We start from the raw sequence: 15572 nt of genomic DNA, 5'->3' as shown, positions 1-15572 counted from the left end.
CCCCCCCCCACCGTCCTCTCGCTTATCTCTCCATGCTTCAGGCTCTCTGCCTTTATTCCTGATGAAGGGCTTTTGCCCGAAACATCGATTTTACTGCCTCTCGGATGCTGCCTGAACTGCTGTGCTCTTCCAGCAACACTAATCCAGAAACAGGAATGACAATCCTGTTCTTCAACATCCTCCTATGGAGTAATCTGTATCCACCCAACAGGCAGAGTGTGTCTTGGTTTAACGTTTCACCTGGAATAGCATTTCTGACAGTGCAGCACACTCAGAAAGGAACTAAAGAGTTAGCTTGGATTTTATAGAGTTCACAGCCTGGAGTGGGACTTATTTCCACACCTTTGTAAAACACTTACCACTTAAATCACAAACTGAGTCACAGCTGACATTAGGAAGTTACTAGCCTGGGATAATGTTTGCTCCATTACAAACAACCGAATAAGTTATTGTTATAATGTTCTAATTGATTGAATTTAATTTAAGGTTCTAATTTTGTTTTGAGAAATGCCCCTCTCCAACACACTCAAAGAATCAAACCAATAAAAAAGTCATTGGCAAAGCCATTTGTTTTCATCAGTTTCTAAAAGACAAATAATCTGGACATTTTGTTCCAATAATTAAATACAAATTAATAAAAGGTAAAAAGATGTTTAGGTGAGAAACTATTGAAGCAGATTTCATTTTGACACAGTATAGACAATTGGTGAGAGGGGCACATTCAAACTTCAAATCATGCCGGATCCACAGGAGGTCAATCAGCCCCTCAGGCCTGTTCTGCTATTCAACATGATTAATCATTATCTTATACCTCAACTCCACTTTCCTGTTCCAATTCCCTTATTCAGAGACTACAAAAGTCATCTTTGCCTTAAGTATGCATCCATTGGGGTAGAGAATCTACAAGATTCACAACCTCTATCAAAGAAATTTCTTCTCATCTCAGTCCTAAACAAATTGACTTCTATCCTGAGACATACCCTGTATTTTAGACTCCAGAGACATGTGAGGTGGGTGGGTGGGAAGACCCTCTCAAGCCCCTTCAGAGTCTTCTGTTTCACTTCTCATTCTTCTAAACTCCAGAGATTATCGGCCCATTTTACTCAATCTAGAGAATATTCAATACCCCACCTTCAAAAGTGAGTATATCCCTCTTTCGAAATGGATACCAAAACTGGGCACAAAAAGTCTCAAACTAAAATATTAATTTGTGAGCATTTAAATCAAATACACCCGCACTGCTAAAATATACAAACATCTCCATTTCTTTATCTTAAATATATCAATGAGTTCTTCAACTCATAGACAGAATGTTATATAGTTTCACAGCTGATATAAAAACATCACCTTAACATTGGGCAATGACCCAATTGTAATGAGTACATCTAAAATGGAACAATAAGCACTGGTCTGCTACTGCACATGGCACATAGACCAAATCGAGCCGAGTTTAGTGGCAGTGTAGCTGGGTTGGTTAACCAGTTGGCTGGAAGACTGGGTTGTGATGCAGAGTGGTGCCAATGGCATGGGTTCAGGTCCCGCACTTGCTGAGTTCACTAGGAAGTTGACACCTTCTCAACCTGATCACTTGCCTGAGGCATGGTGACCCTCAGGTTAAACTCACTACCAGTCATGTCTGTATGGAGGTTTGCTTGCTGATGTTGGTGATGAAACGTCTGAAAACAAACTTTCCAGCTCAGTGAGCAAAGCTACAGCCAGAACCTCAACCTGAGCTACAAATCTTCTCAAAACTCACTAACCAATCATGTCTCTCTAATCAGGGAGCAGTCTTATTGTCCTCTGGGACGATGACAGTTTTATCAAGGGATCATTTAGGTTAGTTGGCTGATCAACTGGTTTGTTATGCAGTGATGCCAACAGCATGGGTCCAATTCCCGCACCAGCTGATGTTACCATGAAGGGCTTGACTCTCTACCTCTACCCTTGCCAGAAGCACAGTGACTCTCAGGTTAAACCACCAGTTGTTTGAAAGAGCAGCCCTGGTACAACTATGGTGACTTTACCTGTTACTTTAACGATGACGACACTGGATTATTAATCCAGGCCAAAGTTCTGAAGGCATGGGTTCAAATCCAACCATGGCAGATAAACTGTAGAATTAAAAACAAGTATAGTGGCAAGCAAGTATCAATTGTATAAAAAAAACCAATCTGGTTCATTGATATCCTTTGGGGAAAGTCTTAAGAGACTGATTTACATAGGACTTCAGACTCAAAGCTGGGGTCAACTGCCCTCTGAAATGGCAGTGCCAATCAGTTCAAAAGGAACTGATACTTTCCAGAGATGCTGTATCCCAACAAGGGAAAAAAAAACCAAAAGACTCTCCTATGAAAAGAAAGCTATTCCAACATGTGTCAAAGTCTGTCAAAGACAAGCCAGGATTGTGATGGAATACTACAATACTCATTTGCCTGGATGGGTGCAGCATCAGCACAAGAAGCTCGACACCACCCGGGACAAAGCAGTTTGCCATTGGACATGCCATCTCAGATTTATGATGTTCAATTAACCATCGGTACATGGCAACAGCAGAACACACCATCTACAAAGTGCACTGCACCAAGGATCTTCCAACAGCACCTTCCAAACCCGCTCTTTGCCACCTACAAGGATGAGGGCAGCAGATACATGGGAACACCATCTACAAGCGCTCCTCCAAACCACACACCATCCTGACTGGGACAATATTATGGTCACTAAATCTTGGAAATAAATGTTAGCCTAGCCAGTGACAGGCATTTGCCATGGATTAATTTTGAAACATCCAATCTTTAATTAGCTCAGTGATCACCTGCATCACTGGTTTTAAAAAGTATAAATTCTCAGGTAGCTCAGTATCCTCAAATTCTTGCCACTTAGACAGGTAATTGAAGATTGGGATTTCTGCTGGTTTGTCTGTTAACAATAATGGAACCCTATATGATAGAACTAAAAATGTGTTGCTGGAAAAGTGCAGGTCAGGCAGCATCCAAGGAGCAGGAGAAAAGACCACTCCCCCCGTGATTCCCTTGTCAGGTCCACATCCCCCACCAACCCAACCTCCACTCCCGGCACCTTCCCCTGCAACCGCAAGAAATGCAAAACTTGCACCCACACCTCCCCCCTTACTTCCCTCCAAAGCCCCAAGGGATCATTCCATATCCACCACAAATTCACCTGCACCTCCACACACATCATTTACTGCATCCGCTGCACCCAATGTGGCCTCCTCTATATTGGGGAGACAGGCTGCCTACTTGCGGAACGTTTCAGAGAACACCTCTGGGACACCCGGACCAACCAACCCAACCACCCTGTGGCTCAACACTTCAACTCCCCCTCCCACTCCACCAAGGTTCTTCCTGACCTCTCCGCCCCACCCCCACTCCGGCCTATCACCTTCCACCTATCGCATTTCTAACACCCCTCCCCCAACTCCCTCCTCCTTACCTTTTATCTTAGCCTGCTGGACACACTTTCCTCATTTCTGAAGAAGGGCTTATGCCCGAAATGTCAATTCTCCTGCTCCATGGGTGCTGCCTGACCTGCTGCACTTTTCCAGCAACACATTTTCAGCTCTGATCTCCAGCATCTGCAGTCCTCACTTTTTCCCTATATGATAGGGTCAACACTTCTCAAGTTGTAAACAGATTTTGTTTACATTTATTACAACATATTTTGAGTCAGGCAATGGATTAAAAAAATCTCTATAAAAACAGACACGCTCCAAACAACTACTGAACAATTTAGCTCATCAGTGGGACACGTGAAAAACTTTTTTTTAACAAGAGCTTGCATTCATGTGCTACCTACAACAGAAAAAGTATACTTGAATCATTGAGATAAATGCAGATACGTTGCACAGAATCACTAAACAAGAACATCTGGATTTTAAAATTCTACAATGTTGTAACTTAGCCTTGGATCCCTGATAAGATTGCTACAAAACATTCCACTGATTACATAATTGGCCAAAGTTTCAAAAGAGTTTCAGTCATTATCAAAGGGGCCAATCATTTACTCTGGCGAGAAGTTGGTAATTAGCAGTATACCCAACTAAAAGATGTACTGCAGTATTCACCAAGGCTCCTTCAGCAGCTCTTCCCAAACCCACCTAGAGATACAAAATGCAGACTCCTGTCACACGACCACTTGTAACCCCTTTAACGTTGCTTAATAAAAATCCTGGAACTCTCTCCTTAGATTCACTGTGTTTTTATGTCCACCACACGGACTGCAGCAGTTCAAGGAGGCAGCTCTCCAGGACAATGAAGGAGTGGGTAATAAATGCTGGCCCAACCACTGACACCCAGATGAGGTTAAAAAAGTAGCATGAGTCACTGAGTGCCTAACTGTTTTGCAATGCAACTGAATTTATTTCAAACAATAACCATGTGAAGAAGAGTCAATATATATATAGGGAGTGGCTGGAAGCCAGTAGCCCAAAAGCGGATGTGCCAAGTCACGGCTGTTGAATGCCATTGAAAACCATGCTTGATTTCAACAAGTAGCAATAAATCTGACATATCAAGTTACCAGCATGAAGAACAGTTGGGATCTATCATAACTTTGCCCAGACACTATTACAGCATGGTGGAAGTGGGCACTGCAGATGCTGGAGATTAGAGTCAAGATTAGTGTGGTGCTGGAAACGCACAGCAGGTCAGGAAGCATCCGGGGAGCAGGAAAGTAGACGTTCCGAATGCCTGAAATGGTGATTTTCCTACTCCTCCGTTGCTGCCTGACCTGCTGTGCTTTTTCAGCACCACCCTAATCTTGACAATTACAGCATGGCTGGATTGACGGTTGTGAAATTCCATCAGTCACAATCTGTCCATTTACCCAGCAATTTATCAGAAATTGTATTATCTACAGGCTCTTTACTCAGACTAGTAGGGGCGTGGAGTGCCCTGCCTGCAACAGTCGTAGGCTTGCCAACTTTAAGAGCATTTAAATGGTCATTGGATAAATTTATGGATGTTAATCGAATAGTGTAGGTTAGAATGGCTTCAGACTGGTTTCACAGTTCGGCAGAACATAGAGGGCCGAAGGGCCTGTGCTGCGCTTAATGTTCTATGTCCATCTATTGGGGTCAGGCAGGGATGCTCAAGGCCAACAGAACTAGGGAATGTGTGATGCTCATATGTTAATGAAGGGATAATTCAATGTTAAGGTAGTGGTGACACACAATCCAGCGTCACAGTCTAATGTTCTACAACAGCTCTTATACTGCAGTGGTAATGTTCCTACCTCTGAGCCTGAAGGTCCTGAATCAAATCATATCTGCCGCAGACATATGTCTGAACAGTTTGATGAAAAATAATTACTGATTCCCCATAAACATGCGAGATGTGAGGTGGCATAAAAAACTCTAGAAGCGTACTCCTGGTTAACAAACACTTAACTTTTGATGTTTAAAAGGGGTCACTTTAACATTAATCTAAACCAATTTCACTGATGGGACTGAAAAGGCTGACCAATTCTAATGTTCACACTCTCTTGTCTTTCTCTCCATCCTAACACCACATCATTCTGCACTGAAGTTAAATTTCATCTGAAATAGTTCCAATTAGCTCACTATGAGATTGCAAAATGGATCAACAATAAGAGACCTTACCCAGAAAAATTTCAAGTAGGTAGTTTTTAAACTCCTTTAGAATCGAAAAAGGTGTAACGGAAACGGACTGGAACATTAAGATTGTAAAGCACCAAAGGGCATTTCGGAGAATTTTAAAATACCGTTTGAGTTGCTGTTATCAGGAATTCACTGAGAGGATAGTGGAAGCAGATTCAATACTAACTTTCAGAAGGGAATCGATTGAACAATTTTACAGGAAAGCTTCAACATGACAATGGGGAAAGGAGATGGGGGGGATATGGACCAATCTCAAAGCTCTTTCAAAGATATACCATAGGTCCAAAGGGTCTCCTGTCTTGACAGGAGGAATGGAAGTGAAAGTGACTTTCTTAAAATGAGGGGGAAAATTGGGAATTGTTGATGTCCAAAGACATCTGGGTATTCTAGTTCAGAAGTTAACAAAGCTAACAAAGATGCAGCAAGCATTTAGCAAGGTAAACGTTCACCTTTATCGCCAGGAGATTCAGTATAACGGTAAAGATATCTTACTGCAACGGCACAAAGCCATAGTGAGATCACACATGGAGTACTGTGTACAGCTTTAGTATCTCTACCTCAGGACAAGTGTCATTGTCATAGAGTGCAGCAAAGGTTCAGACTAATTCCTGGGAAGGCGGGCTATCTGATGAGAAGTGTCTGCAGAGACTGCACTTGTATTCTCTAGAGTTTAGGTGAATGAAAAATGATTTCACTGAAACTTACAAAATTGTTAGATGTGGATGCAGAAAGGACACTTCCCTGGCTAGAACCAGGGAAATAGTCTCAGGATAAGGGTAGGTCATTTAGGCCAAAAGATGAGGAGAAATGCCTTTGCTCAGAGGGTGGTGAATCTGCAGAGTTCTCTACCCCAGAGAGCTGTGGAAACTCAACCATTTGAATGATCACAGAAATTGAAAGCTTCGTAAATACTAATGACAGCAAGGGATTGGAGATCATATCAAAATGGTGTTGAAGATAACCAACAATGATATGGAATAACGGAGCAATTCAAGATGTAATACTTTTCCCAAGGAAAAGGTAGAAATTTATGCAAACATGGGGAACGGAACTTGTGACTGCAGTAAATCTTAACTTACAGTAAACACAAGTTCCGATTTCCAAAATATATCAGCAATTAGATACAGACTCACCAACTGGGAGGCCCAAGACATGATCTGGAGAAGGGAGGGCAAAGCGGAATCTCCGAGTGTCACGGGAAACAACCTGAGAAGAGCAAACACAATCCTCGAAGTACTGTCATATACATTTGCAACTGTGTAAAGTTTCCATAGTATTGATCCAATTCAGGAAGCCAGATTAGATCTGATTAACATTATAAACATTAGAGATTATTAGTTAAAAACAAACCAAAATGCTGCTAGCATACGATGCAATGCGAATGGAGTTACTAACTAATCAGTGATCCACCTAAAGAGCAGAGGGTGGTGTGTGTATGGAATGAGCAGCCAGCGGAAGTGGAGGAGGCTGGTACAACTCCATCATTCAAAAGGCATCTGGATGGGTATATGAATAGGAAGGGTTTAGGGCGATATGGGTCAAATGTTGGCAAATGGGACTAGGTTGGTTTTGTATATCAGACCAGCATTGATAAGTTGAACCAAAGGGTTTATTTCCAGGCTGTGCAACTCTATAATCCAAGAAATTCCACTCATCTCCCCTCGCTGCCAAAGGGAGAATGCAAAATGCTGTAGAAATGCAGCCTAACTCAAATTTCTCAATGAGTCAACATTGACCTTTATCACACATTCAACAAACCATATTTTGAGAAATACAGATCAGGAGGAAGACAGGAAAGAAGAAAAAAAAAGAGCATTCTCAGTAGTAGTGAATAATAAATCTAAAAAATACAGTTCCCAGGCTTTTAACCACCTCCGCACTACCCCAAATAATTTGGGCTTCAAAGTGGGACATGATAACCTTGGCTGCCTGGAGCCAAGAAAAAAATATTTTGAACATCACTAAGCCAAAAGTCAATGATATGCTATTGGTTTATTTGTAATAAGATAATGTTACAATAAACATCAGCCATGCTGCTGCTACAAAGATGAACCATATCCCTGACTGATTCTAAGCCGAGTTAATTTAATGCTTCACTATCTGTAACAGCAAGGTTGTGTATAAATTGCAGTAAAGCATTAATCATTTACTTTGGATCAAATACTTTGGACAGTGATAAGCAGCTTCAGTAACAAAGCCAAGTTCAAAGTAAACTTCACCTTTATACAACTGTACAAGAATATGACAGACTGATGATAGCTTTTATTTGTTCATTTTATATTCATGCATTGGGTGCAAATATTTTTCATGTGGGTCACACTTGACTATGTTGGCAAGGCACTTCTTGACATTTAAGACACTGTTAAAATCACAGAACAGTGCAGAATGAAGCACTCAACACACTGCATCTGCAAGAACAATACCGTTCATCCCACGCCTCTGTTTGCACTACAGACATGAAAATATTTTCAATTGGATAATTATTCAATACCATTTTGAAGGCATGAGTGAACGTACCTTCACTGCACAGAGGCAGTTCATTCCGGATCTTAACCATTCACTGTATATAGAATGTTTTCCTCCTTTCACTAATAGATCGATTGAAAATTTTCTTCAATATATACCATGGGTTCTCAATATTTCAGCAAGGAGAGGGATTTATCCTTTCCTACTCTGTCCAGACCCTCTTTTTTTTTTAAAATGATACATACTACACATAATTGATCTACTTTGTGCACACAATGACTTTTTAAAATTTATATAGTCATTTTCTCTTATAAACCCTTCAAACAAATGTTGAACTCAAAACTCTATTATACGTCTCACTTTGTTTATATAGAACAGTGAAGATGACTATCTAAGATTATAAAGAGATCTTGATATTTTGGGCCAATGGGCTGAAGAGTGGGAGATGGAGTTCAATTTGGATAAATGCGAGATACAGTCGGTTCTGATATAACGTGATAGTTCCGTTCTCGTGCGATCTTGCGTTATAAGAAAATTGCACAATATCTGCGCCATCTAACCTAATGGAACCAGAATTGTGTTATAGCTGATACATGTAAGGAGAGTTCACGTTCTACAAATAATATTCTAAATTCTTCAAATTGCATTTAAGCCAATTGGCATTGAAGAAACACACGTTATGGCAGAACCAACTGTATTGTATTTTGGTAAAACAAAGGCAAGGCTTATACAATTAAAAGTAGAGCTTTGGATAATGAGACACACCTAGGGGTTCAGGTACATAATTCTTTAAAGTTTGCATCACATATAGGTGGGGCAGTTAAGGTGTTTAGCACGCTTGTCTTTATTGCTGAGACCTTTGAATACAGGAGTTGGGACATTGGTTAGACCATCTGGGGTTCAGTTCTGGTCTCTGTTATGGGAAAGGTATTACCCATATATACTCGAGTAATAGTTGTTTTTTAAACTACCTTTTAAGATTAAATTTATGGGGTTGACTATTACATGGATACTATTTTTGAGGGGCTGAAATTCATACAGTATCATTATTGGAAGCCCAATTGATCTGTAAAGGAAGAAAAAAAATGAATTATCATAATTCTGAAAACCTGGAGCAGATCACTACAGCCAGTGGACTGGAAGTCCAGGAGCGGTGGGGAATAACCGGCAGATTTCAAAGCTGAAGCGGGATGTGACGGCCGGTTATCTGTGAAGAACTAGGGTCGACCTTTACCCGATATATATAGAAAATTCCAGATTGTTTGGCCAAAAACCAGGGTGTCAACTTTTACAGGAGAAAGTGAGGACTGCAGATGCTGGAGATCAGAGCTGAAAATGTGTTGCTGGAATAGGCTGGGACTTTTATTTTCCAACTGGAGCATAGGAGGTTGAGGGGTGATCTTATAGGTTTATAAAATGAGGGGTATAGATAATGTGAGTGGCATTTTTTTTTTAAATAGAGTGGTTTGTGTGTGGAATGAACATCCAGAGGAAGTGGTGGATGCGGGTACAGTTACAGTGTTTAGAAGGCATTTAGAGATATACATGAATAAATAATGTCTGGAAAGATATGGATCAAGTGCAGGCAGGTGGGACTAGTTTAGTCTGGAATTATGGTCAGCATGGACTGGTTGGACTGAAGGGTCTGTTTCCATGCTGTATGACTCTACAACTAACTTAGATAAAACTCCATGGTGCATCTGATCTTAAATCCTTTGAAAACCATCTGTTTGCATAAATGGTTGTAAATGTTTACTGCAAAGCTGTTCTCTCAAATCAAGACTTCCTGTTTTGCTCATTCTTGAATTATTTAAAGAGTAAGCTTTTTTACTTATTCTCCTATCCTATAGAACATTGATCCCATTTCCCTGTGCTTATGTGACATTAATAAGAGTTATAATTTAATCACTCATGACTGAAGCTGTCCCGGTCACTTATTTTCTTGCTCAATGTATCTGGCTGGTAATTACTCAGTTTTGCAGAAGGACAGTAATAATTTCTCTATAGTGTTGCACTGCTACCCAGTATGTACTTGAAAATCCTCTTCTTCTGAGAGACAAAAAATAGTTCGATTATTAACCCTCAACCCATCAAGGTGTCCAGCTTAAATGGTGACTGAAGTTAAACGGATTTGAGAAAATGACAACAGGTCATTTGAATCATTGTTTATTGACATGGTTTAATTCAGAACAAGTTCACTCACCTCTTTATCAATCAACCTCAACGGATACTTGGTATTTGGATCCTCAAGTGTGATTGGCGGACCCTTAACTTTAAGCTGAAACAGGTTCAAAATGAAGTCAAGCAATGACCTCAGAATGGAGCCAATTGCCTGCAGAATGGAGATGGATATTGTCAGAGATATCTTACAGCACAGGAAGAGGTCATTCAGATCGCTTTCTGCATTTGGTCAGTTTGTTTGGATGGTTACAGAATGACTCAGTAAAATACAGAGCACATGTTCAATACCTGTGATAGTTTGCAGAAATCCTGCCTCCTCACCTTGCTTGTGGAATACTGCCAATCAAGCTAAACATAACCAATTGTCTCTCTCTAATATAGAGACATTGACAACCCTTCAAGGACACAGGCATTACCTTACTCTTTGAATGAGCTATCCAATTTAACCCTATTTCCAAGTCTTTTCCAAATATCCTTGCATATTAGTTCTTTCAACTTTCCATGGGAACCACATTGGGTGTGGTGCTGGAAAAGCACAGCCAGACAGCATCCGAGGAGGAGAGTCGATGCTTCGAGCTGAAGAGCTTATGGTCGAAACGTTGACTCTCTTGCTCCTCGGATGCTGCCTGACCAACTGTGTTTTTCCAGCACTGCACTCTTCAACTCTGATCTCCAACATCTGCAGTCCTCACATTCTCCCATGGAAAATTCCCAAGGAATCTCATTCTATCCACCTTTCACGCTGTGCCTTCCAGATTTTAATAATCTACCTCCTGAGGAAATTTCTTCCCTATAATTCTGCCAATTATTTTAAATATTTTCCCAACCAACCCACTTTTTTTCCTTTCCCCAGCCACTGGGTAACATTCTTTGCCTCGGAGTCAAAAATGTCTTTACAACACAAAAGGAGACCCACTAACCCATCACTTCTGCATGGTCATCATGCACTTAGCTACTCCGCTCCTTTTTTCCCCAGCACTTGGCCTGTAGGCTTGTTTAGTTGTAGCATTTTAATTGTTCATCCAAATATTCCTTAAATATTGTCATGGTTCCTGCCTCTACCACCATTTTAAGCAATGAGTCCCAGACACTCAAACTCCTTCCTCAAATTCCCACTTAACCTTCTATCCTTAATTTAAAATTGCATCCCCTGGATGTTTACCCCATTAAAGGGAAACATTTCTCTCTCTCTCTCTACCATGTCAATGTCCCTCAGTTTTGTACACCTCTACCACCTTAGCTTGCTCTACTGTAAGGAAAGCTACCCCAAGCCTCTCTCTATGTAATTGAATTGCTTCAGCCCAGGCAATATCCTGGTGAATCTCCTCTGCACCCTCTCCAGTGCAATCACATCCTTCCATAGTGTGGTGACCAGAACTGTACACACTACTCCAGCTGTGGCCTAACATTACATATAGCTCCATCATATCCTCCCAGACCTTGTATTCAATGTCTTGACTATTAAAGTAAATACCTCTTATGCCTTAATCACCAGTTACATTGCCTTCAACAATCTTTGGACAGAGGTCCCTCTGAATGGTAAGATCCTCGAAAGTACAATGTGTACTCCCCTTTCCATGTCCTCTCAAAATACTTTACACCTCACCATGTTTAAACAGATTCAGCCTTTGTTGAGTCAGAAAAGAACCAATGACCCAAGTCCGAAGTTTGTGGATTTAAGTTCTACACTTGAGCTCAAAAGTTCAGTGGACACTCCACTGAGAGAATACCAGACTGTCCGAGGGGCAGTCCCAAAGGTAGTGGTGTACAGTCCAAGAGAGAATATAGAAGGGAGTGCTGCACCTTCCAAGGAACGGTACTGAGGGAAGCACTGTACCACCCAGAGGGTGGCTACTGAGGGGAGTGCCACAATGTCCTATTGAAATATAGGATGGCCGGGTTGCATTCTGCAAAGAACAGGACGGAGAAAAACATTCTCAAGTTTTCATCTTTTTATTGAAACATTGAACCAGGGTACGTACTTCCTTCCTTCACAAGTTAATGTAAAACATTCAAGATAGCACTGAGTGAGGAGGAGCTCTTCCTAATGTCTTCTTCAGTACATCTCTCTCAATCAATCTTACTTGCAAATAGCCATTTTGGGAGCTTGTTGCGCACAAATTGGTTGCTGTGTTTCCTTCATTCCAAGTGATCACTGCACTTCAAAATAAAAACTGCATTTGCTATCACAAGGTTTTAGGGACATCTAAAAGAAAAAGAGGCTTGCATGAATACTTTCCCGCACTTTCATTCAGCGAGTAGTGAATTTTTGGAATTCTTTCCCTGAGAACTGTGGAAGCTTAACCATTGAGTATGCTCAAGACTGAGATCAATAGATTTATGGAAATGAATGATAAATAGAGGCATGGGAAAGTGATGTTGAGATAGATGATCAGCCAAGATCTAATTAAATGGTGGAATACACTTAGAAGGGCCCACTCCCTTTCCTATGTTCTATACAGCCCATTTCATGGCTAGACACCAAAAATACTTTTTATATTAAAAAATACAACAAAAATCACATGGTTAAAGTGTCACACTTGTAGGAAATCCAGCCGCCAACTGTGTGCACCATAAGATCCTTTTGATTTGATTGTCACGTGTTTTGTTGTAGTCACATGTACCTAAGTACAATGAAAAATTTAGTTTTGCAATCAGTACAGGCAGATCATAGCAAACAAGGACGTACAGATAGTAGGATGTTTACACAGAGCGAGGCATACAAGGTTACAGCTGCAAAGAAGGTGCACAAAAGTAAGATCAACAGTGGATTTGAAATCCGAGAGGTCCATTTGGCAATCTGATAGCAGCAGGGAATAAGCGGTTCTTGTACCTGCTGATGTGTGTTCAAGCTTCTATCTTCTTCCTGACAGAAGAGGTTGTAAGAGAGCATTAGGGGTGGTAAGGGTCTTTGATGATATTAGCTGTCAATGGAGTCCACGAATGGGAGGCTGGTTTCTGTGATGACCTGGGCTGTGCACACAACTTTCTGTAGTTTCTATTAGTCTGGGCAGAACAGTTGCTGTACCAAGCCATTACACTCTCAGGTAGAATGCTTTATATGGTGCATCTGTAAAAGTTGGAGACGGTCCATATGGACATGCTGAATTCACTAAGCTTCATGAGGAAGAAAAAGGTGTTGTTGTGCCTTCTTGACCATTGCATCTAAATGGGAGGTCCAGGGCAGATTGTTGGTTGTCGTCACTTTTAGAAGCTTGACGCCTCAACTCTGCTGATGCAGATGTGAGCATGTCCTTCTCTTTTCTTCCTGAAGTCAATGATCAGTTCTTTTGTTTTGCTAACACAGAGATTGTTATCATTGCACCACCACACCAAGCACATACTCTCCTTCTGGTATTCTGACTTGTCAATGTTTGATATCTGGCCCAAAACAGTGGTATAATCAGCAAACTTGTAGATAGTGTTCGTACAAAGTTTGACTACAATCATGGGTGTACAGGCAGAACAGTCGGGGGCTGTGTACTCATCTTGTGGGATGCTGGTGTTGAGGATTATCATGGAGGAGGTAATATTATCCATCTTCATTGATTGCAGTCTGTGGGTCAGAAAGCTGAGGATCCTGTTGCAGAGGACAGAACTGAGACCTAGGTCACAGGTTTGAGATGAGCCTGGTCGGGATTATGGTATTGAAGGCAGAACTGTAATCGATGAGTAGGAGCCTGACGTAGATATCCTTGTTATCTCGATGTTCCAGGGATGAGTGTAGGGATGGGGAAATGGCATCCGCTGTGGACCTGTTTTGCCAGTTGGCAATTTGCAAATCCTATAGACAGGAAAATGATATATAGCCAGATAACTAATTGTTCTGTGACATTTGAGGGATAAACATTATCCAGTGGGCCAAGAGAATACTTCTGCTCTTCTTTCAAACGCAGCCAGGGGATCTTTTATGTCCCAAGAGGGATTTCAATTGTACACTGGTGTGTCAGTCTCTGCTTGTGTGTTCAAGCCCGAGAGTGCGAATTGAAGATAACTTTCTAACTCACAGCTGAGAAGGCTACATACATTTGTCAAAAAGGCGTTACAAAAACGTGAGTCAGGAAGCTATAAGCAGCCAGTCCTGTTACTTTGTTTGATCAATGCTTCCGGGCTCTGGGCCAATGGTTTTAGTCAGACTTTCCAACGCCAGAGCCCAGGATAGGTGGAGTCTCTTCTAGCTACACCCATTCAGCCAACCTGTCACTTAAACTGGGGCACCAGTTTAACCCAGTTGAGAGTGACAACTTCACACAAAGTTGGGGATCAGAAATCTGTTTCAGACCGGTTTAATCATAATGCCAGAAAACTAAACGACCAGCCGCAGTTCCCCGTCCTTTACTGATTTGTCAGTGAACAAGCCCAGACATTGCACAGCCAGAGATAATAATGCACCGAATCACCCACATTACTCATCAATTTCAACCCAATTTTACTTTATCCTCTTCACCTCCCTTTCGTGCACATTTCAGGATGGTCAGTAAATGCTGGCCTTGGAATGACTATGAAACACCTCCTCTATATTTGAATTTACCTTCTCAAATGATGCATAGCTCAAACGTTTTAAATGTCCCTCATTTTTCACCCTCCCTTTGCTCTGTTTCTTCAATTCCTGCAGTCCCTCTTCTGTAACCCAATCGCTTGCCTTCAGCTAGTTTACTTACACCATTTCTTCCCTTACCCCAATCAATCCCACTCTTCCCCCAATTCTCTCATTCTTTCCTTGATCCCTTCCCTTCTCCCCCCCGCAACGATTCCCCTCCCTCTTTAATTTTTTTTCCCCATTCCTTCCCTCCCATCCTCCCTTCCCCCCCCTCTCCACCCTAGATGTAGAAGAGTAACAAAAAACCGACCAATAGGAGGGTGCGTTGCCGCCCCGGTCGCAGTGAGCGATCCCGAGCTGCGGAGGTACTTTGTATCAGAGGCGGCACAGCCCGGGCAGGAGTATGGCATCAGGGTGAGTGACACCAACTCCACATCTCCCCTACACCCCCCAATCCAGATCCACTCCACATCTCCCCTGTCCCTCCAATCCACCTTCACTCCAAATCCACTCCACATTTCCCCTACACCCCCAATCCACCTTCACTCCAGATCCACTCTGCATCTCCCCTGTCCCTCCAATCCACCTTCACTCCAGATCCACTCTGCATCTCCCCTACACCCCCAATCCACCTTCACTCCAGATGCACTCCACATCTCCCCCGTTTCCCAATCCAACTTCACTCCAGATCAACTCTGCATCTCCCCTACACCTCCCCAATCCACCTTCACTCGGCATCTCTTCTGACCC

The 15572-nt window shown here is 41.9% G+C and overlaps 2 protein-coding genes across 2 annotated transcripts in view; one reads left to right on the top strand and one right to left on the bottom strand.

Annotated features, from left to right (window-relative positions):
• LOC122559443 (NADH-cytochrome b5 reductase 3-like) overlaps window positions 1-13822 on the bottom strand; it is a 28707-nt gene extending 14885 nt beyond the window's left edge. Inside the window, exons 1-3 of the mRNA XM_043708893.1 lie at window positions 13627-13822; window positions 10305-10501; window positions 6769-6841 (exon numbers count right to left, since the gene is read on the bottom strand). Coding sequence (XP_043564828.1) covers window positions 6769-6841; window positions 10305-10501; window positions 13627-13822 — 466 coding nt within the window. The remainder of the gene's footprint in view (window positions 1-6768; window positions 6842-10304; window positions 10502-13626) is intronic.
• Window positions 13823-15134: 1312 nt separating this feature from the next.
• The window catches only part of endouc (endonuclease, polyU-specific C), a 34076-nt gene continuing 33638 nt past the window's right edge, over window positions 15135-15572 (top strand). Inside the window, exon 1 of the mRNA XM_043709863.1 lies at window positions 15135-15236. Coding sequence (XP_043565798.1) covers window positions 15226-15236 — 11 coding nt within the window. The 5' untranslated portion in view covers window positions 15135-15225. The remainder of the gene's footprint in view (window positions 15237-15572) is intronic.

This window comes from Chiloscyllium plagiosum, chromosome 19 (genome assembly GCF_004010195.1).
Source record: "Chiloscyllium plagiosum isolate BGI_BamShark_2017 chromosome 19, ASM401019v2, whole genome shotgun sequence".
Classification (NCBI taxonomy): domain Eukaryota; kingdom Metazoa; phylum Chordata; class Chondrichthyes; order Orectolobiformes; family Hemiscylliidae; genus Chiloscyllium; species Chiloscyllium plagiosum.
Note: the sequence above shows the minus strand (reverse complement) of the source record. Positions and strands in the feature narration are given on the sequence as shown.